Source organism: Panicum virgatum, chromosome 1N (assembly GCF_016808335.1).
Source record: "Panicum virgatum strain AP13 chromosome 1N, P.virgatum_v5, whole genome shotgun sequence".
Lineage (NCBI taxonomy): Eukaryota > Viridiplantae > Streptophyta > Magnoliopsida > Poales > Poaceae > Panicum > Panicum virgatum.
The window spans coordinates 25971051-25992181 of NC_053145.1; the positions used below are offsets into that span (position 1 = coordinate 25971051).

At 45.7% G+C, this 21131-nt stretch overlaps 1 protein-coding gene and 1 non-coding gene across 2 annotated transcripts; one reads left to right on the forward strand and one right to left on the reverse strand.

Moving 5' to 3' along the window:
• Positions 1 to 4488: 4488 nt before the first annotated feature.
• Positions 4489 to 4595, forward strand: LOC120657785. Its single transcript, XR_005668322.1, has one exon. It is a non-coding gene; the product is annotated as a small nucleolar RNA R71 (small nucleolar RNA).
• Positions 4596 to 11770: 7175 nt separating this feature from the next.
• Positions 11771 to 13755, reverse strand: LOC120653431 (nascent polypeptide-associated complex subunit alpha, muscle-specific form-like). Its single transcript, XM_039931181.1, has 4 exons — positions 13726 to 13755; positions 13452 to 13651; positions 12660 to 13046; positions 11771 to 12389 (listed from the first exon to the last, which is right to left on the reverse strand). Exons 1-4 carry the CDS (start codon positions 13753 to 13755, stop codon positions 11771 to 11773), a joined length of 1236 nt encoding a protein of 411 aa, XP_039787115.1.
• Between the last annotated feature and the right edge of the window lie 7376 nt (positions 13756 to 21131).

Below are 21131 nucleotides of genomic sequence, written 5' to 3' on the forward strand. Positions count from 1 at the left end.
CAGAAAAAACGTTACTTGATTTAATCTGTGATGCTCAATTCATGACGTTATCCGAAATCGTCATAGATGTTTTATGATGTTTTTTTAGTAATCTGTGAAGAATTTATTTTGTCATAAATTAAATGATTTTTTGTAGTGGTATAAAGAAATAAAATTGGGAATGTAGAACGGAAAGAGAAGAAAGGAAAAGGAAAAAAATATAGAACAGAATGCTAGATAATGGTCAACTCATTTGAAGCGTCAGCTAGAAAAAAAACAATTAAAAATAAATAAAATAAAAGAAAGAGGAAAAAGAAAAACATTCAATTGGTCTATGAAGTTAATGGACTCTGCTGCTCACTATCCACACGTACAAGCACAAGCACCAGTAGCTGGGAGTAACTTTATTAGATCAACTTTATTGCAGTTTGGTATGCATGGTGACCACGTGAGTAAGGAACAAACATCGAGAGCCCATAACAACATAAAATTTGAGCCGAAATTACTCCCGTCAGCATATTAATATTGTTCAGGTGATGGAAACAGATTGTATCGCTCGGGTGATATATAGCCCTGGCGGCTCGGCGCCTACAAACCTGCCAGGTGTCCTTTGGCATCTTTTTTTTAAAGAAGCCCTCCAATTTGGCTTGAAGTAATCCAGAGACCAACTTCAAACCTAACAAAACTCTTTCGTTCTTCTCTCATCTCCTCGCTGCCCCCATCGTCGTCATCCCACTTCGTGGCTGCACACGCCTCCCAGCTCTCTTTCTCCACTCCATCACGGTCGCCGCCATCACTCCTCCGCTCCTCTCTCGCATCTCCTTGGCGAGCAAACCCTTCATTTGGTGACAAACACGGCAGATCACGTGAGGGTGGTTGAAGGCACTGCAGGAGATCGAGAATCATGAGCGCTTTTGCATCCTGTCGGAATAGTGCGCAGGCGGCAGCACTCCGCTTCATACGCGTGTACGGCCTCCTCCCTTTCCGGCCTCCTCCCTTTCTCTATCGACATCAAGGCCCTCTCCTCGAAGAAGTTGGGGAGCCTATGTGGTCCCATTAGGGGCAGGGAGTGTGCGTCCTACTGCTCCTCACCTATGTCTGCTGCCATCACCACCGGCGCTCCGCCGCCTCATCCCTCTCGCTACGCTCCCAAATCCTTGTAGCATCTATGATTTCCTCTTATCCCTCTTTCTGGCTATTTCCCCTTCCCAAATAACACTATAGATGCTTGAGCTCCAGCCACTGTATTTTGCTTCCTTTTTGGTGCATCACATCTCCTATGCCTTAGTCTGCTCCTCGATTTTTTGTTGAACTTGTAAAAGTATGAAGCCAGTTGTTGTCGAGCCGAAGAGTGGTTCGTAAGAGGTTGGTATTTGATCAAATCCCGATCTTATGGAAGGTAAAATTTTCAGGGGAGAGGGAGGAAATGGACTTGCACTTGGAAAATTTTTGCTCCTTATTTTGCAGCTCTTTTGCACTGAGGTATGGGTCTTGTCCCCTTTTCTTTTTCTTTCTTTCATTGCTTTTTCTCCAGTTTTTTTTAAGAAGATGACTCATACTCCATAGCGACAGAGTTTTGAAGATGGAGTATTTGGACAGACCATTTGGAATGGATGGGCTCACTATGGAGAATTTGGGTTTTGTTGTGAGGGGAATTGTCTAGCGAAGGTGGATATCAATACCCGGCTAGGTAATTGACATGCCAAACATTCATTACCAGCCTGTACAACAGGCTAGCAAAACAATGGCTACGCAAAGGAGAAAGATCGGTAGATAACATGTACCTTCCTCAAACGGACTCACTATTCGGCAAAGTTCAAGATATCTTAAAATTGGCTTACATGATAAAACATTATGGATCTGGATAGGACATGTAAACCAAAGAGGAACTCTTAACCATGATTCATTTTAAAAGAATTCTATGAGGTTCCCTACTAGAGCATGCCGTTTTATTCCGGTTTAGGCTATCTCAAATCTCACAATAATTTAGACTTGTGGAAATCAAGCTCACGCTCCCACACAAACAAGATTTTTGGTGGTAGCTAAATATGTGTCAACTAGTTCAAGTAATAGGAGAGTAGCAAGTTGTAAATGAGGCACTTGCAAAGCATGAATAGAGCAATTATTCATCATTTCCAAAATAAGAGCTTACACGGATTTCCACACATATAAGTTGAGAGTTTTATTCAAAGCATGAAACATTTTTATTTTGTTTATTTCATTTTACTTTATTTTATTATTACTATTACTATTATTTTTTTAGTTTGAATTTTTAATGACTCAAATTGAGTATGTTTGTTTGTTTTTCTCTCTCTCTAGGACTCAAGATCCTAGCACTTTTTTTTTATTATGGGGCATGGCAAGGTTAGAATGAAAGAACACGTTGGGTGACTTAACTAGATATATTGGCACCTCCCCCCAGCTTGAATGAAGCTTAGTAGGATTGCCATCTTGGCGACGAGTGGGGGTTGGCCACGTTTTTTTTTTGTTTTTTTATATGCAGTGTAAAGTAAAATTATTGGATTTGCGAGAATCTAAACATGCCATGATGTGAAAAAGGAGATACTATGCAAGAAAATAAAGTATCCTATATCCAAATGGAAGAATGGATAACTACCATGTACCTCATGACAAGGACCCAAGTTTCTCGTCCTGAGCGAGACTATCCATACCTTAAGTTCAGTCGTCGTCACTTGATGATGACGTTGGCGGCGACGGTTTCTTTCGCCACACTTTCTGTGTACGCAGAGTTATTTTGATCTTTCTTCTCGAGCTCAAGAAGTTTCTTACGTTGGATACTTCGCTTCATGTTCCAATCATTATACACCTTGATCTCCTCTCGAATTCGAAGATTCTCCACGAATTCAATGAGGGTGTAGATGGATGGCTTCTCCAGCTTTTTCTTAGACCTTTTCCGGTTGAAATTTGTAACCTGTGAGCATTGTTCGTCCTTCGGTGTGAAGGCGAACATCTCCTTCTGCTCATCGATGTTAAGCTGAATTTCTTCGGCTCTCTCATCAATGTGTGCATTCGTCATGCTCAAGAATTACCTTCCTAAAATAAGAGGGGTCTTAGTGTCGACTTTCTTGTCGAGGATGACAAAATCAACGGGGACAAAGAAATTCTGTGTTTTCACCGGAATATTCTCGGCAATCCCCATGGGATAATGAACCGATTGGTTTGTTAGCTGCAAGAATATAGCAGTAGGAGCAAGCGCATGATGGTTAAGTTTATCATAAACTACCTTTGACATGACCTTGATGCTTGCTCCCAGATCACAAAGAGCGTGCATAAAGTGTAGAGCTCCGATTGAACATGTGATGGTGGGGCATCCTAGGTCCTTCTTCTCTAGGAGAGGGTTGAGTATAGCTGCGCTACACTCTTAAGTGAGTTGTACCACCTCGGTGGCCGCCAGAGCCCTCTTGTTGCCAAAGATATCCTTGATATACTTGGCATACGTGAGAACCTGCATAGCATCAAGAAGCGCTATGTTAATATAAAGCTTATTAATTACCTTGACGAACTTGCCGAATCGCTCGTTGGCCACCGGCCTCCTTCTTCGGTCTAGAAATGGTAAGGAGGTTGTGTTGTGACACTCTCGGGAAGTCCTTGGGACTTCCTCTATGTCTTCCTGGGTAGCAATGGTGTTGGATTCTTCGGCCTCCTCCAACATCTCGGCTTCAGCAACAGTATTCCCGGTGTTTACGATCTTCCACCGTGTTCCTGTATCCTGCGGCAATGGTGGTTTCGGCGCGAATTGTCTTGCCGAATTGTCTTGCCCGCGTAGTCACCACATTCACACTTTCTTTTGGGTTCACTTCCGGTTGCCCGGGTAGGTTCCCCATGTTGTGGTTAAGGCAAGATGAGGCTAGCTGAGCTATTTGAGTTTCTACCACTTTATTGAAACTCAGCTGATTTTTAATAACAGAGTTAAGCTCCTCTAGTTGTGCATCCAAAAACTCAAGAATTCTATCATTAGCTAGAAATTTCTTACTAATGCTATCATTAATTTGTTGCTGGCTGAGCACTAGGTCTTTAAGCAAAGGCTAAATTCAATCATTAAGATTGTTACCTTGCTAATAGCCGAAGGGGAGGCCGGGCTTGGAGTCCAACCTTGTTGAGGATGGTAGGCTAAGTCATTGGGATTGTTGTTCCCCAGTGAAGTTCACGTCCTTCTAAGTGAACGGGCAAGTGTTGCCCGAGTGCTCAGTGTTGCCACATGTCTCACATGTGATCCGAGACTCCATAATCTGGTTGATCCCTAGGGCGGAGATCCCAACTTTCTAATGAGAAGATCCATCTTGGCTGCCAGCATATTGATGTACTTGTCTTGCACGTGCCGACTGCCTTTCACCCTTCCAACATTGGTTGGAAGCAATCTTGTCGACGAGCGCTTTAGCTCCTGCAACATCGAGAGAGATGAATGCTCCTCCCACAATTGCGTTCATGTGGTCTTGTGCTCGCTAGCTCAGGCCATGGAAGAAGTTATGAATGATAAGCCATTCTTCCATGCCATGGTGTGGACATGCTTCAATGTATTCCTGGAGACGATCCCAGGCTTCCGGGACTATTTCATCCTAGAGTTGTTGATAACTAGAAATCCTGTTCCGAAAGACGTTGGTTGTGCCCACCAGAAAGTACTTGGCTAGAAAGGCATTGGAGTATGCTTCCCAATTGACGAATGCGTCCTTGTTGGTGTAGAACCACATCTTTGCTTTCCTAAGCAGAGAGACTGGGAACAGTCGAAGACAAACATTATCCATTGTAGTGCCTTTGGGGTTGATTATGCTTTCCATTTCTAGAAAATTCTAAAGATGAGCGTTGGCATCCTCTGATGCCATACTGCAGAAGGGACTTGCTTGGACCATGTTGACAAGTCCAGACTTCAACTCAAAGCCTTGCGTGCCATTCTGCATTGAGTTTCGTACAATAGCGTAACAGTCCCAAATACACCCAAACTGTACAAAATGCACCAGAACATGAGTTTAGAGTCCAATGGTGCGGATAGGGTCCGAGCGTTGCGAAAAATTCCTACGCGACTTCGTGGCATAAACTTTTGCAATAATTGCACCATTTCGGCACGTTTTGCACAAAGTTTTGTGCAGTAGCGAAAGGGTCCCAAATGCACCCAAACGGTATGAAATGCACCAAAACATGAGTTTAAGATCGAATTGTGGATCGACTGCGTCCTTTGCGAAAAATTCCAATGCGACTTCATGGCACAATTTTTGCATTCAACACCAGTTCGGCCTGTTCTGCACCGAGTTTTGTGCAGTAATGAAACTATCCCAAATGCACCCAACACATTATGAAACGCCCCAAAACTTGAGTTTTGGGTCCAATGGTGTGGATTTGGTGTGTTCATTGCAATAAATTTTGACGCGACTTCGTGGTACGAACTTTTGCATTAATATCACTAGTTCGGCCCATTCTGCACCGAGTTTCCTGCAGTAACAAAACGGTCCCAAATGCACCTGAACAATACAAAATGCACCAAAACATGAGTTTTGGGTCCAATGGTGCGGATAGGGTGCGTTCGCTATGAAAAAATCCTACGCGACTTCGTGGCACGAACTTTTGCATTAATCGCACCAGTTTGGCTTGTTTTGGACTGACTTTCGTGCATGAGTGAAACGATCCCAAATGCACCCAATGGAAAGAGATGCACCAAAACATGTGTTTAGGGTCCAATGGTGTGGATCATGACTATTCGTTGCAAAAAATCCCTAAGCGACTTGATGACACAAACTTTTGCATTAATTGCACCACTTCGACCCATTCTGTATCGAGTGTCGTACAGTAACCAAACGGTTCTAAATTCAGCCAACCTTTACAAATCACACCAAAACATGAGTTTAGGATCCAATGGTGTGGATCGTGTGCGTTTGTTGCGAAAAATTCCTACGCAACTTCGAGGCACGAACTTTTGCATTAATTACACCATTTCGGCCTGTTTTGCACAGAATTTTGTGTAGTAGTGAAACGGTCCCAAATGCATCCAAACAGAAAGAAACACACGAACACTTGAGTTTAGGGTCCAATGGTGTGGATCAGGGGCGTTCGTTGCAAAAAATTCTGATGCGACTTCGTGGCACAAACTTTTTCACTAATTTCACCAGTTTGGCCCGTTTTGCACTGAGTTTCGTGTAGTAGCGAAATGTCCCAAATGCACCCAAACATTACAAAACGCACCAAAATAAGAGTTTAGGGTCCATTGCTGCGGATAGGGTGCGTTCGTTGCGAAAAATTCTTGCAACTTCGTGCCACAAACTTTTGCATTAATGGCACCAATTCAGCCCGTTCTGCACCTAGTTTTGTGCAGTAAAGTAACTGCCCAAATGCACCCAAATTGTACGAAACGAACCAAAACTTGAGTTTAGGGTCCAATGGTATGGATCGGGTCCGTTCTCTGCGAAAAATTCCGATGTGACTTTATGGCGCGAACTTTTGCATTAGTTGTACCAGTTCGACCCGTTCTGCATCGAGTTTTGTGCAGTAACAAAATTGTCGCACATGCACCCAAAAAAATAAAAAAAACGCACCAAAACATGAGTTTAGGGTCCAATGTTGTGGATCGGGTGCTTTCGTTGCAAAATATTCCGACGCGACTTCGTGGCATGAACTTTTGCTTTAATTGCACTAGTTCGGCCCATTCTGCCGTGCAGTAACGAAATGGTCCCAAATGCACCCAAACGGTACGATATACACCAAAACATGAGTTTAGTGTCGAATTTTGTGGATCGGCTGCGTTCATTGCGAAAAATTCCGATGCGACTTCATGGCACGAGCTTTTGCATTAATTGCCCCCGTTCGGCCTGTTCTGCATCGAGTTTTGTGTAGTAACAAAACTGTCCCAAATGCACCCAAATGGTATGAAACGTACCAAAACATTAGTTTAGGGTCCAATGGTGTGGATCAGGAGAATTCGTTGCGAAAAATTCCAACGCGACTTCATGGCACACAAACTTTTGGATTATTTGCAACAGTTCCGCCAATTCTGCACCGAGTTTCATGCAGTAACGAAACAGTCCCAAATGCACCCAAACAATACAAAACACACCAAAACATGAGTTTATAATCCAGTGGTGCAAATAGGGTGCGTTCGTTGCGAAAAATTCCTACGCAAGTTTGTGGCACGTACTTTTGAATTAATTGCACCAGTTTGGCCCCTTTTACACCGATTTTCATGCAGTAAAGAAACTGTCCACCTAAATGGTACGAAACACACGAAAACATGAGTTTATGGTCCAATGGTGTGGATCGGGTGTGTTCATTGTGAAAAATTCATACGCGACTTCATCGAACGTACTTTTGCAATAATGGCACTATTTCGGCCCGTTTGGCACAGAGTTTCATGCAGTAATGAAATGGTCCCAAATGCACCAAAATATTACGAAATGCACCACAAAAATGAGTTTAGGGTCGAATGGTGTGGATCGACTGCGTTAATTGCGAAAAATTCCGATGCGACTTCATGGCATGAACTTTTGCATTACTTGCACCAGTTCGGCCCGTTCTGCACTGAGTTTTGTGTAGTAACAAAATTGTCCCAAATGCACCCAAATGGTACGAAACGCACCAAAACATGAGTTTAGGGTCCAATGGTGTGGACCGGGTCAGTTCTTTGCGAAAATTTCCGATGGGACTTCGTGGCACGAACTTTTGCATTAATTGCACCAGTTCGGCCCGTTCTACATCGAGTCTTATGCAGTAATGAAGCTGTCCCAAATGCATCCAAAACATTACGAAATGCACCAAAACATGAGTTTAGGGTCCAATAGTGTGGATTGGGTGCGTTCGTTTCCAAAATATCCGACGCGACTTAGTGGCACAAACTTTTGCACGAATTGCACTAGTTCGGCTCATTTTGTACCGAGTTTCGTGCAGTAATAAAACTGTCCCAAATACACCCAAATGGAACGATACGTACCAAAACATCGGTTTAGGGTCCAATGGTGTGGATCGGGTGTGTTTTGTGCGAAAAATTCCGACGTGACTTCGTGGCATGAACTTTTGCATTTGTTGCATCATTTTGGCCTATTCTGTACCGAGTTTCGTGTAGAAATGAAACGGTCCTAAATGCACCAAAACAATACAAACACACCAAAACATGAGTTTAGGGTCGAATTGTGTGGATCAGCTGCGATCTTTGCAAAAAATTCCGATGGGACTTCGTGGCACGAACTTTTGCATTCATTGGCCCATTTCCAACCGAGTCTTGTGCAGTAGCGAAATAGTACCAAATGCATCCAAACTTTACTGAACACACCAAAATAAGAGTTAGGGTCTAATGGTGTGGATCGGGTGCATATGTTGTGAAAAATTTCGAGGCGACTTTGTGGCACAAACTTTTGCATTAATTGCACCATTTTGGCATGTTTTGCACAGAGTTTTGTGCAGTAGAGAAACGGTCCCAAATGCACCCAAACAATACAAAATGCACCAAAACATAAGTTTAGGGTCCAATGGTGCGGATAGTGCGCATTCGTTGCGAAAAATTCCGACGCGACTTCGTGGCATGAACTTTTGCATTAATTGCATCATTTCGGCCCGTTTTGCACAGAGTTTCATGCAATAGCAAAATAGTCCCAAATGCACCCATACGGTATGAAATGCACAAAAACATGACTTTTGGATCGGCTGTGTTTATTGAGAAAAATTCCGATGTGACTTTATAGTATGAACTTTTGCATTAATTGCACCAGTTCGGCCTATTCTGCATCGAGTTTTATGCAATAACGAAACTATCCCAAATGCACCCAAATGGTATGAAACGCACCAAAACATTAGTTTATGGTCAAACAGTGTGGATAAGGAGCTTTTGTTGCGAAAATTCCTATGCGACTTCATGCATGAACTTTTGCATTAATTGCACCAATTCGGCCAATTCTGCACTGAGTTTCATGCAGTAACGAAACGGTTCCAAATGCACCAAAACAATACAAAACGAACCAAAACATGAGTTTAGGGTTTAATGGTGCAGATAGGGTGGTTTCATTGCGAAACATTCCTACGCGAGTTTGTGGCACGGACTTTTGTATTAATTGGACTAGTTAGACCCATTTTGCAACGAGTTTCGTGGAGTAACGAAACTGTCCCAAATGCACCCAGATGGTATGAAACACATGAAAACATGAGTTTGGGGTCCAATGGTGAGGACTGGGTGCATTCATTGCAAAAAATTCCGATGCGACTTCATGGCATGAACTTTTGCATTAATACCACCAGTTCGGCCAATTCTGTACCAAGTTTCGTGCAGTAACGAAACGGTCCCAAATACACCGAAACAATACAAAATGCACCAAACCATGAGTTTAGGATCCAATGGTGTAGATAGGGTGCATTCGTTGCGAAAAATTCCTACGCGAGTTCATGGCACGAACTTTTGCATTAATTGCACCACAAGCTCACACCGCCATGGGAAGGCCCATACATCATCGCAGAAGTACTCAAGCCCGACACGTACAAGCAAGCTAATGAGAAGGGCGAAGTCTTCACCAATTCTTGGAATATTCAATAGCTACGTCGCTTCTACCCTTGAAATTCCAAGCTCTTTGTACATAGTTTGTACTTGTATTGTGTACTTCCCGAAATAATAAAGAGTATGCTTTACTTTCTTATTTTTTTGGGAATCATCCGAACCCTCGGGGGCTTGGGCGCACACGAACACTGAGGTAGACTTGGCTTTGCCCTCGGCAAAGCCAAGCCTCCCTTGGGGCTACTACGGAGTGAACCCCCGAACGTCCCAAAAAACGCCACCGTTTTTGCGAAAATTTTTCGTACCTAAGTTTCTTGTATACTTAGAAAAACGGACGCAACACGTAAGCAACTACGGCACGGGTTCGGCCGAGCCGCGGGACTGCCTATGCCTCCGGGATCGACATCTCCACTCACCACCCTACGCCCAAGTCGCTTATGAACGAAAATTCCTCGCAGAACTTTATCTAAGTTGCATACGAGTACACGAAAATAGAGTAAAGAAAACGAAGGCACAAATTCACGAGGGCCCCGAGAGGCCACACTATCAATTTACACCGTTTAGTTTTCTCATGTAGAAAAACAACTGAAACAAAATACTAATCCGATTACATGGTCTCTACATCCCAGACTTTCTACAGGTCTCCTTCTCCGTCACGTGCACCCTCGGCGGCGTCATCTTCAGCATCGGGGAGGAGGTCTCCCTCGAGCAGCACGGATAAGGCAGAGGCAGCACCCTCGATGGCGGCGTTGGCCTGCTCCATAGCAGCCACCGCGTCATCTCCCTCGACACTAGGCGCGACGACATAGCCTGTCGCCACCAGCTCGAGGTCCATGACATCGTGCGTCGACACCACGCCAAGGGTCCTTTGAACGCCGAGGCGGAAGGCGCTTCTGAGATGCTCGGCCACCTTACTACCCAATGATCACAGGTAGGGGTGGTAAAGGGCCCAAAATTTTGAACTAGAAAATCTAAGGGACGGGCCCTAAAAGGGCCGAGCTCTAATCTTATACAATTTTGAACTAAATAATTGAAGGGCCTTGTTGGGCTGTGAAGAGGCCATTAGGGCCATGGCCCATTACCACCCCTAATCGCAGGTGACTGGCTACCGAGCTACCAGATGAGCCCCCTTCCCCCTCGAGTTCTTGGCACGTGGCCACGGCGGCACCCTCCAGGTCCACGAGGTCTTTTTGTGCCGATGAGTATGCGACCTGGAGGGCTTCTTTCACCACGGTCTCATCTGCCACTGCCTTCTTCAGCGCTGAACAAGAAAACGAAGATAAGTTTTGGTGAACTGAAAATAATTCAAGTGAATTTCAGATACTTACGGTGAAAGAAGTCTTTTTGTGCCGACGAGTATGCGACCTGGACGGCTTCTTTCACCGCGGTCTCGTCCGCCACTGCCTTCTTCAGCGCTGAACAAGAAAACGAAGATAAGTTTTGGTGAACTGAAAATAATTCAAGTGAATTTCAGATACTTACCCTCGGTACGCTCTTGCTCTTTCTCCAGCCGAGTCCACGCAGCGTTTGCCTGCTCCTGGAGCGCAGACAAGGAGGCTTCCTTTGTCTTGGAGGGCGACCTCTGCATCCTGAACGGCCACCTCTTGTGCCTCAAGGACAACGCCCTTTTGCACGAGGGTATCGGTGAGCGTCGTGACGGCCACCTTCTCGCGTTGGAGCTCGGCCTCCTTGCACTGGAGCTCGGCCTCCTTCGCCTCAAGTGCCGCATCCTTTTGTTGCAGCGCGGCCGCTTGCGCCTCGACATCCTGGGCCTCTCACTCTGCTGCGGCTCTCTGCACATCGCGCTTGCGACAGGCTTGGGCAAGTGCCTCCTCCCGCACACGCTCCTGCGCCTCCAGGTCGGACACCAGGGTGTTGGCTTCATCTATTTGCGTGATGAGACGAGCGTTATCTTTCTCGAGCCAATACACCCTGGTGAACTGATGGGCCAGCTCGTCGCTTTTGTCGCACGACATCTGCTTCAGCAGCTGCAAGCGGGAAAGCATAAGCAAAAAACCACAAAAACGCAACTAAAAATGGGCAAATCGCGGGATAGTCACTTACATTGCCGGCTTGGAGACTCCTCCCCTGATGGAGGTCCAGGGCAAGAGTGAGGGCATCGTCGATCTTAGCACTGACCTTGAAATACTCCCCCCAGGCCTCGTGTTCCCATCGCTCATTGCGGTTGAACACCGGGGGAATCCCGGGCTGAACCATCGCCCGGTTGTCCTCGCGCCCGGGCTCCTCGGACGGCCCGGCGCCGAGGCCACCCTCGGATGTGGGCGCGTTGCTGGCAGCCATGACGGCGACCCCCTAGGGGTCCTCCGCCGGCATCTCCATCACCGGCGAGGTGCCAGGCGCGGCGGCCGCTGCGGCGACCTCCCACGGGCCTTCATGCTGTCTCGGTGCCACCGCCCCTGGTGTCACCTCCGCTGGCGTCTCCTCCGTCGGCACTGCCACTGGCGCCGTCTGTGCCACCGCTGCTGCTGCGGCACCCTCGTCTCCGGCCCTTGCGGGCTCAGGGGTGGGGACCCCTCCCTCTGTCTGGCTGGCGAGGTGCTCCGATGCATCCCCGCCAGCTTCTTCTCCTCCGGCTCTCGGCTGGGCGGCGTCCTCTGCGCTGCCTCTACTGGTGTCTTCTCCTTCATCTGGCAGGGCAGCGCGATCCTCGCTGCCTCGGCCGGTCTCTCCCTCGGCGCCCGACTGAGTAGCCACTGCTGTGCTGCTCTGGCAGGCATCGCTCGCGTCCGCTTGCGCCTGGGCCCTCTGGGCTCCCCGAGTCAGCACTTCCCGGTACTTTGCGATGGTCACCTCCAGCGCCTGGGGCCCTCTGGTCGGGGGCTGCGCCACCGAGCATGGCGTAGCACTTGCCCCTGACTTAAGAACCTTGGACGGCGCTAACGGGGCAGTGTCCGGGGTAGCAGCCCTCAGGCTGATCCAAGCAAAGGAGAAAGCCAAGATTAGCAAGGACCGAAGAATCGAACAAACAAACAAGAAGAGCAAAACTAGAATTACTTAGCCCGAAAGGGCTCTCAGCTTGCGCTTGCCCGAGCCGCTCCTCGTGGCTCGTGGCACTTCGCCGCTTCTCGACGGCTGGCTTGAGGGCATCGCCCCTCGACCAGCTTGCACCCTCGACGGCGTTGCTCGCCCGAGGGTCGCCGCACTCGCCGCGGACGTCCTATCACCCGCCGTCATCGCGGACCCAGGCGTCCGCTCGCCCGCCGCCGTCACCGGCATAGGTGATCCTCTGCCCGCTGTTGCGAGCACCCTCCTGCCCACCGCCGGCATGGGCGACCTCCCTCCTGCCGCCGGCGTGGGCGACCTCCGGCCCACTGTTGGCGTTGGCGACCTCCTGCCCGCCGCCGGCGTGGGCGACCTCCTGTCCGCTGTCGTCGCGGGCGTCTTCTCAATCATCACCGGCGCGGGCCTCTTCTCGCCCACCGTCAACGCCGAGGTCTCAATGCCAGCCCGCTGCTGGATCGGCAGAGGGCTTCCGGCCACCTCCGTGTCGAAGTCCTCGGACTCCGAGAAGTCCACCCCTGCCGGACGAGGAGCTTTGCTCCGGGGTTGTCGGTGTTTACTGCCAAGCCTACTCAGGGATACCCTTAGCAGTAGGGTTTGTAGGTAGGGATCGACGGCTCTGGAACTCGATGGTGTAAGGAACATAAAGATTTAGACAGGTTCGGGCCGCGAGTTGCATAATACTCTACGTCCTGTGTGGTGGTTTGTATTGCCTTAGGTGTTGATATTTTTCGAGGGTGTCCCTGCCCACCCTTATATATTCGGGGGGACAGGGTTACATAGAAAGTCCTAGCCGAGTACAGTTGGAGTCCTACTACAGCATGATCGGGTAGTTTTCTTTGTACTACAGCTAGTACTACGCCTATTCGAGTAGTTTACAAGGGAGGTAAGGTACATCCATGAGCTATCTCTTACTCTAGAACATTCTATGCCTATAAGCAGTCCCGCTGCCCCGGGTCTGACAGGGGTGGACTCAGGCGTGGTCTCTGGTGAGTGGCCTTCCCTCTCCCGCCTCTTGTTCTCCTTGTCATGGGCCTCCTTCCTCAGCCTCTTCTTTTCGCGGGTCGCTTTCTCCTCATCCTTCTTCCTCTTCTCCTCCTGCCCACGCAGGCGGTTTGCAGCGCGGATCTCGGAGAGCGAGGGTTCGGAGATGTACCCGGTGCGGGTCAGTCCCTGCGAACATGACAAGGATTAGGAAGGGGAAGGGGAAGTAGTGCAAAACCAACAACAATCGAGGCAAAACTTACCAGCTGGATGTACTCCTCCGTGGGGCGCATCTTGATTGCCTAGAGCTGCGTGACATCGGAGGGGAAATGCGCATACCAATAGAAATATGATTGTCATCCATGGATATTCAAGGAACACTTTATTAATCATAAATACAAGGAGATATGATTGTCTCTAGGGCATATTTCCAACAGTCTCCCACTTGCACTAGAGTCAATCTAGAATGTATCTAATACCCATTGCTCTTGTGTGCCTCTCATGCTTGGGCTGTGGAAGGGGTTTTGTCAACGGATCTGAAATGTTCAGGTCCGTGTGTATTTTGCATATCTTGATCTCACCACGATTGATGAACTCTCGAATGAGATGAAATCGCCGCTTAACGTGTTTGCTCTTCTGGTGATTCCTTGACTCCTTGGCTTGCGCAATAGCTCCACTGTTGTCACATTAGAGATCCAGTGGGCTAGAGGCATTAGGGAACACACCAAGCTCAATAAGGAACTTCCATATCCAAACACATTCCTTCGCAACTTCCGAAGCTGCGATGTACTCGGCTTCTGTTGTAGAATCGTCCACCGTCTCCTGCTTGGAACTCTTCCAGCTAACCACACCACCATTTACTTTGAACACAAAAACGGGCTGAGACTTTGAATCATCTTTATCGGTTTAGAAGCTAGCATCAGTGTAACGAGTTACAACGAGCTCCTTCTCACCTCCATAGACTAGAAACACATCCTTAGTTCTTCTCAAGTACTTGAGGATGTTTTTCACAGCAGTCCAGTGACTCTCACCTGGATCTGACTGGTACCTGCTCGTAACACTTAGAGCATAAGAAACATCTGGGCATGTACTTATCATTGCATACATAATTGATCCAATTTTTGAGGCATATGGAACTTTGCTCATGCGCTCTTGCTCATCAGTCGTCGTAGGACACTGAGTCTTCCTAAGATGTATGCCATGTGACATAGGCAAGAACCCTTTCTTTGCCTCTTCCATGTTGAACCGCTTCAACACTTTGTCAATGTAAGTATCTTGGCTTAATCCTATAAGCCTCTTTGATCTATCTCTATAGATCTTGATGCTCAATATGTATGCTGCTTCTCCTAAATCCTTCATCGAAAAACTATTTTTCAGTGAAGTCTTTACGGACTCAAGCATAGAAATATTATTTCCAATTAGCAGTATGTCATCTACATACAGGATCAGAAATGCAACAGAGCTCCCACCTTTCTTGTTGTAAATACAAGCCTCTTCTTCGTTCTTAATGAAGCCAAACCCTTTGACTACTTCATCAAAACAAATATTCAAACTCCGAGATCCTTGCTTTAATCCATAAAGGGATTTTTAAAGCTTGCATATCTTTCCAGCATTGGTCGGATCGACAAAACCCTCTGGCTGCTGTTGGTATTTCTTAATGTTCACAGATAAGATCCGCAAGCACACAGAAAATACCAATGTAGCACTTCACCCGAAAGTATTCAAGATATAGTAATTTCCACGAGGAACGGAGGTGTAACGGTCTTCTAACTAGAATACCCGGAGAAAGAGAGAGAAGGGTGACCTTTAGGTAGTGTGTCTATCTAAGAGAAGAGATACTTAAGAGAGATAAACAAACTTTCACTTGCTTACTTCGGGCACCGGTCTGACCCAGGTACTGTTAGGGACCTCCGGCTTGTAGCTCTACGCCGTACTCGGACAAGGGGGCGTGCACTAACGACGAAGCAGCTTCGTAGCGGATGGACAGGGTTGTCACCACCTACCGTCTACCCCGCAATAGTGTGGAGCATGAGGCAAACAAAGGCAATCTAGGACCTAAGCACCACGCTTAAGCCTTCGACTACATACTCTAGCGTTGATCATGGTTACCCGTCTTCATCAGGGGCCGTCTACCAGAGCATCCGTCACAAGAACGGACGATGAACCCGTAAGCAAATGATAACGAAAGCTTAACTCAGATAAGAACTCACCAAGTAGATGAAGACACGGATAGTTACTCAAAAGAGAGTCATATCTGTCGAGGTACAAGCAGAGGGAAGCCGACAACTCCGGCCCTCCTACCGAACTTCTCCTCGCACACTCCCTAGCCTATTCTTACAACTAGAGCCCCTCTACATCTCTCCTCTAGTGGTGTGTGGGAGTGGAATGGATGAGAGAATGGTGAATGGTGGAATGCCGCTTGGAGGGGTGAGGGGGGTCCTTTTATAGCCCAAAGAGGTCGGTTCCCGCCGGAAATAAATATGGAAACATTTGGGAACCGCCTTATGAGGATAAGATCGTCCTTCCCGCCAAAGGCTGGGCCGTTTGGCGCCAAAGTGGTGCCGGGCTACCCCTGGGTTTGGCCGGCCCTCGGGTCCCGCCTCTCGCGCCGCCTTTCGTCCTGGACACTGCCGGGTGGGCCCCCATCTTATGTATGTCGGTGCCAGGGCTCTGTACGTCAGTTTTCTCTGTCAAATGGGCCCATCTTGTGAGTGTGACGCATGATGAAGTATTTTGTGTGTTTCTATTGCGTCTTGCGCTTGTTTTCTCCTTATTCCGCGTATGGGTGCCTGCAAACCAAGAATCACCAAAACTCGTGGAATTGATTAGAATTAAGTCCTACAACTACGTTTGGTGATTAAATGTTATGAAAAGATGCAAGCGTTGACGGCTTTATTTCTAACTTAAGGACCATCAACAACACCCCCATACTTAGCCTTTGCTCGTCCTCGAGTAAAGAGGCGAAGACTAAGGTGGAAGCAACTCCCTTAATATAACCTGCATACAAGTTATTCCAAGTTTCTTCCAATCCTTGTGAAACTTTTTGAGTGTCTACCATGATTTCTTGGGTAAGTGAAGAATGGAATGATGTAGATTTCAGGTTCCTAGCTCTTCCTACTCAGAAACTTGGGTTTTTTATTTTTAAAAGGAAAGAATAGACTTGGTCCTCAAATTAAACTCTCGAATCACTCTTTTTTTGTGTAGTTCCTTACCATGGCAAAGTCGTTGCCTTCTTTTCTCCTATCATTTAATTAGGCTTATGTGGAGCTCAGGGTAGGAGTAAAGAGGCATGCTTGCTTTGCTTATGTTGCTAAGTCAAAGACTAGATTCAAGAAGAAACAAGTCATAAACCTTGATCAAGATGCGCAAGTGTGTGGTGATATATATATATATATATATATATATATATATATATATATATATATGTGGATGGTGTATGAACTCCTTTTCATGAACCATCTCTCTCCTTTATTTTTCTTAGATGTGGGCTATCTTTTTCTCTTTTTCTTCTTTTTTTTCTTGACATGCTTTGTGGGCATGTGGCATACCTTCTTTGGGTATGCATCTTTTTTTTTGTAACATGCTCTTGTGATCATGTGGCATACCTTATTTGGGTATGCATCTTTTATTTCCCTCTTTTTTTTCATAGCCCACATCCCTGATGGTAACTTTGGAGAGAGAGAGGGTCATGGTATGACTTGGAGTTTTATTTTGTGGTGGATGGAAATGGTTGCTATCTTCCAATGTAGAAGTATAGCATGTGAGTGGACGTGTACGTGATCTTGATCATGGGAATATGAAAAGTTTCTAACACAGGTCATAGAATTTGACAAAGCTCAAAGCAATAGACAAGCTGCATAAGCATAAGGTTTTGCATGATGCTCAATCTTTGGCTCTGGTAGGAATTTATATTAATTTGAGGAGGCAAGCTATTGCATTTTTTTGAAAAGAAATCCCATGTACTTTCTGCAAGGAAGAGCATGGTTCCATTCATCCAATCATATTGCATTAGTCAATTACTTAGAGAATGCAAGGAATAAATCCCATGTACTTTCTGCAATTAAAATAATTGTTCACAAGAACTAGAAAGAATGCAAGGAATAAATAGTATGCAATTTTATTCGTGGAAGTGCAAGGAGTGAATAGGGTGATAGGCAAGGCTCATTGAGTTCATTTTTAGTGATTAGCATGAATCCATTTAAACTCAATAACTTCGGGAGTATGAGGAGTGTGTTTGCACAAACCATTGTTTGAAGAGGAAGAAGAGGGAACTGAGGAAAATCAGAGTTGGTTTGGTCGAACCAAAGGTTCGGCCATCCTTCCCTGGTTCCCATCTGTCCTGTTCTTCATTGTGTTGGGCCGTTGATGTTGTGCAACATGTTGGGGGAGAGATCTTGAGTGAGTTTGCAATTGGTGTCTTCGAAAGATCTCCCCCACACTTATTCTTGTACCTGCTTTTATTCAAAACAAGAAAAACAAAGGTGCAAACAAACAAGGACTCTGCCAATTTTGAACACCGGGGAGGCTAAACTTTATTGAATCAAAACATGGTTTTATTTGGATCATTATTATTATTATTATTATTATTTATTTTATTTTTATTATTTCTTTTACATGGCAAGATGGCATGATGGGTAACTCAGCAGGGTGGAAGCATGAGGCAAGATGCACGAGGTGTGTGGGATACTTACCTGAAAGAACTCACCGAGCTTTGAACAAAAAAGCAAGAGTTAAGCTTCATATGGATGAAGCAAAGCTTTGTATTTTGCTCAGCTTGGTTCCTCGTGCATCTGTCTCCCCATGGACCAAAGAGCGTTGTGTCGGTGTTGGAGTTATTGTATTTATTTTCTTCCCTGCAAATGGTTAGTGGACAACAAATACTCGAGGCTTGCATGAAGAATTTTGTTATCATCTTGAGATTAGCTGTTCACATCCATGCTTTAAGGAAAAATGGCTTTGAAGATTTAAAAGCATGGATCCCAAAAATGCTTACCATCATTTTTTTATTTTTGTTTTTTTTGCTGAGAGAGAGACTCTTTTATTTTGATTTTTTTACTGCTCACCATTTTTAGAATAGCTTAAACAAGGCTAAGATAAAATTGCATAAACTTAACAAAGAGGTATTTTGACAATATACTCACTGTGAACCTTGAAAGGTGATCTGTACCTCCTTGTGATGTCGTGCAGTTTTTATTGAAGTTCATCCTGGGCCTTGTTTTATCTCTGATATGAATTTAGCTTGAGGACTTTCCCATCGGTTTTGAAAGTTTCCCTGCAGGGGTTAGTCCAAGAAGACATGCAACCCAAGTCTATGATCGTATTAACTCTGACGGTTCATTAATCAAACATGACACCATGTCTTATCTGATTAAAGAAGACTTTTTAACCTAAGCACCATGCTTAATTTAAAAAGCCTATGGATGTGCCTCCATGGAAGGACATCCAAACCAGAGCAGACGAACTTAGATAAAAGAAGCATGCATTTGTTTGATCAAGCTAAGCTCATAAAAAGAAAAACATGAACAAATGACAGACGAACATTATCTTACCTTTTGCACGTACCTGAGTGCCCTTACCAGCAGCATATGTGATAGAAGTTTTTGAAGTTGATGTGGCTGTGGCATGGTCGCAAATGGTTGTCGATGTTTCCTCCATGTTGATGTAGGCTGAAGCGAAGGAAGGCTCTTATACCATGCCGACTCAGGTGGACAACAAGACTAGGTCTTGCACACGGCTAGTGCATAGGGACCATGGGTCTTGGTAACATGATCTGGTGGCACATGGCTTTATTGGATTGGAGACGCAGAGTACGTCTCTTTTCTTGTATGCCAGCGAGTACCAATTGAAGTAGAGCAGTGAAAAGCTAAAGTGGAAGAGGAGCAATTCCTCTTGCTTGAATACGCAGGAGCTGCTAGAGTGAAGCTATGCAAAGCTTGGGATTGGATAGGTGTTATGGTAAGGCTTTGCAAGCATGTGCGAGAGCAAGGCTGGGTGGAGCTAGGAGGCAGGATGGTGTCTACTAGCGTGCAATACAAGCTTGGAGGCAGGCATATAATGCGGCCTCTGTCCATGTGGAGCCCCCTAGCTCACTCTAACTTTTTCTCTTTTTTATATATTACTTTTTTTTTCTCTCTCTCTCTCTCTTTCTTGGACTTTTATGTGTCTAACTCTCTTTTTTTGTATTATTTTTCTTGGACCTTCATGTGTCCAACTTTTTTTTCTTGGACCTTCATGTGTCCAACTCTTTTTTTTAAAGCAAGGTAGAACCAGCACCATACTTAGTACTGATGGCTGCTGTTGTGGGATGCTCGCCGATCTCCCCCACACTTGGACTTTTGTGTCTCACGACACCAAGAGCCACGGGTGTGGTGTCAGTATCTCCAAGTGTGTCCCGTCAACTGGGAGTACCAATTGTGCAGTCGGTGTGGTTCTCATATTCTCAAGCACCGTATGTCCCTTGTTCTTTCAATCCCAACCTGGAAATGGTTAGTGACAAAAATACCCGAAGGTGCATATTGACTAGAGAACATGTTCTTTCTTTTTACTGGTTTAGCATAAAGTTTTTTTTTTGTTTTTTTAAGAGTCCGGGTTGTCTCCCGGCAGTGCTTGTTTATGGTCACAAGCTCGACCATGGGGGGTTTTCCAGTTGCAGCCATGATTGGTGATATAAACCCTAACTCCACCACCAATTGTTGTTCCAAAATAGTGCAGCAAGGTTAGTGCCCCAGTGCAACAAGATGTGCAGAATTTACAATATGCAAAAGCATTTACATCCTTTCATAAGGAGCATTATGAACTAGATTTCAGGAAGGATGTAAAACTTGTTGAACTTTCCAAGCACAAGGGGATGATGAATTTGGAGATTCATGAGAGTTATGATGGAATTTTCTAAAGATGACACTCTCATGAGAAGAAAAGGATCTCGTCCTTAGGAGATTCCAGATTAGGTTGTTCTAGTTGTTCATGGCCCTTATGTTCTTTAAAGAACATCAAAATAGGAGTTTGAGGGCCAGAGGAACAAGGGTTAGGCTTTGAACGAGGGAGGTGATGGTCATTTGGAGGAGAAAGGTTAGCAGCGAAGGGTGCAAGGACATCACTACCTCGAGGTGTCAATCATTGGGAATTCTGGTTGGGACTGGGTGACACCTATTTGCAAGATCTCGAGTCCTTCTAGGATTTCCATGAAGGTTTTAGCTGGTGCTAAGGGCTCGGCACCTATGAAGGTGAAAGCAAGAGGTTTCGGCGAGAAACTTGCACTAGCAACGAGATCGTGCAAAATATCCACTTTAGTTCCTTGGATGTGGCATCGAGTGATTTTAGAGTGGGTGCGTATCTGAATTTCATTAGAAGAATAACTTCACATCTTTTCACCACTGGTTGTGCAAAACTATTGGTCATCCCCTCAAGATTTTCTTTAGGAAATGCCCTTTTTATCAGATCAAGAGGGGTTTTTCAGGAACTTGTGGTCTTCAAGGATAATTCGAGGTATTTTCTGAAATTTTCAAAAAACTTTACCTCGGATTTATAAGGGAACTCTAGAGAGAACAACATAAGAATGTTCATGACCCCATAATATAAGAGGATGTGCAACTCTGTGGGTCATATGAACAATTCCGAGTTTGGGTCCCGAAGGGAATGAGTTTGTTTCAACTCATCCCCTCCTTAGGTG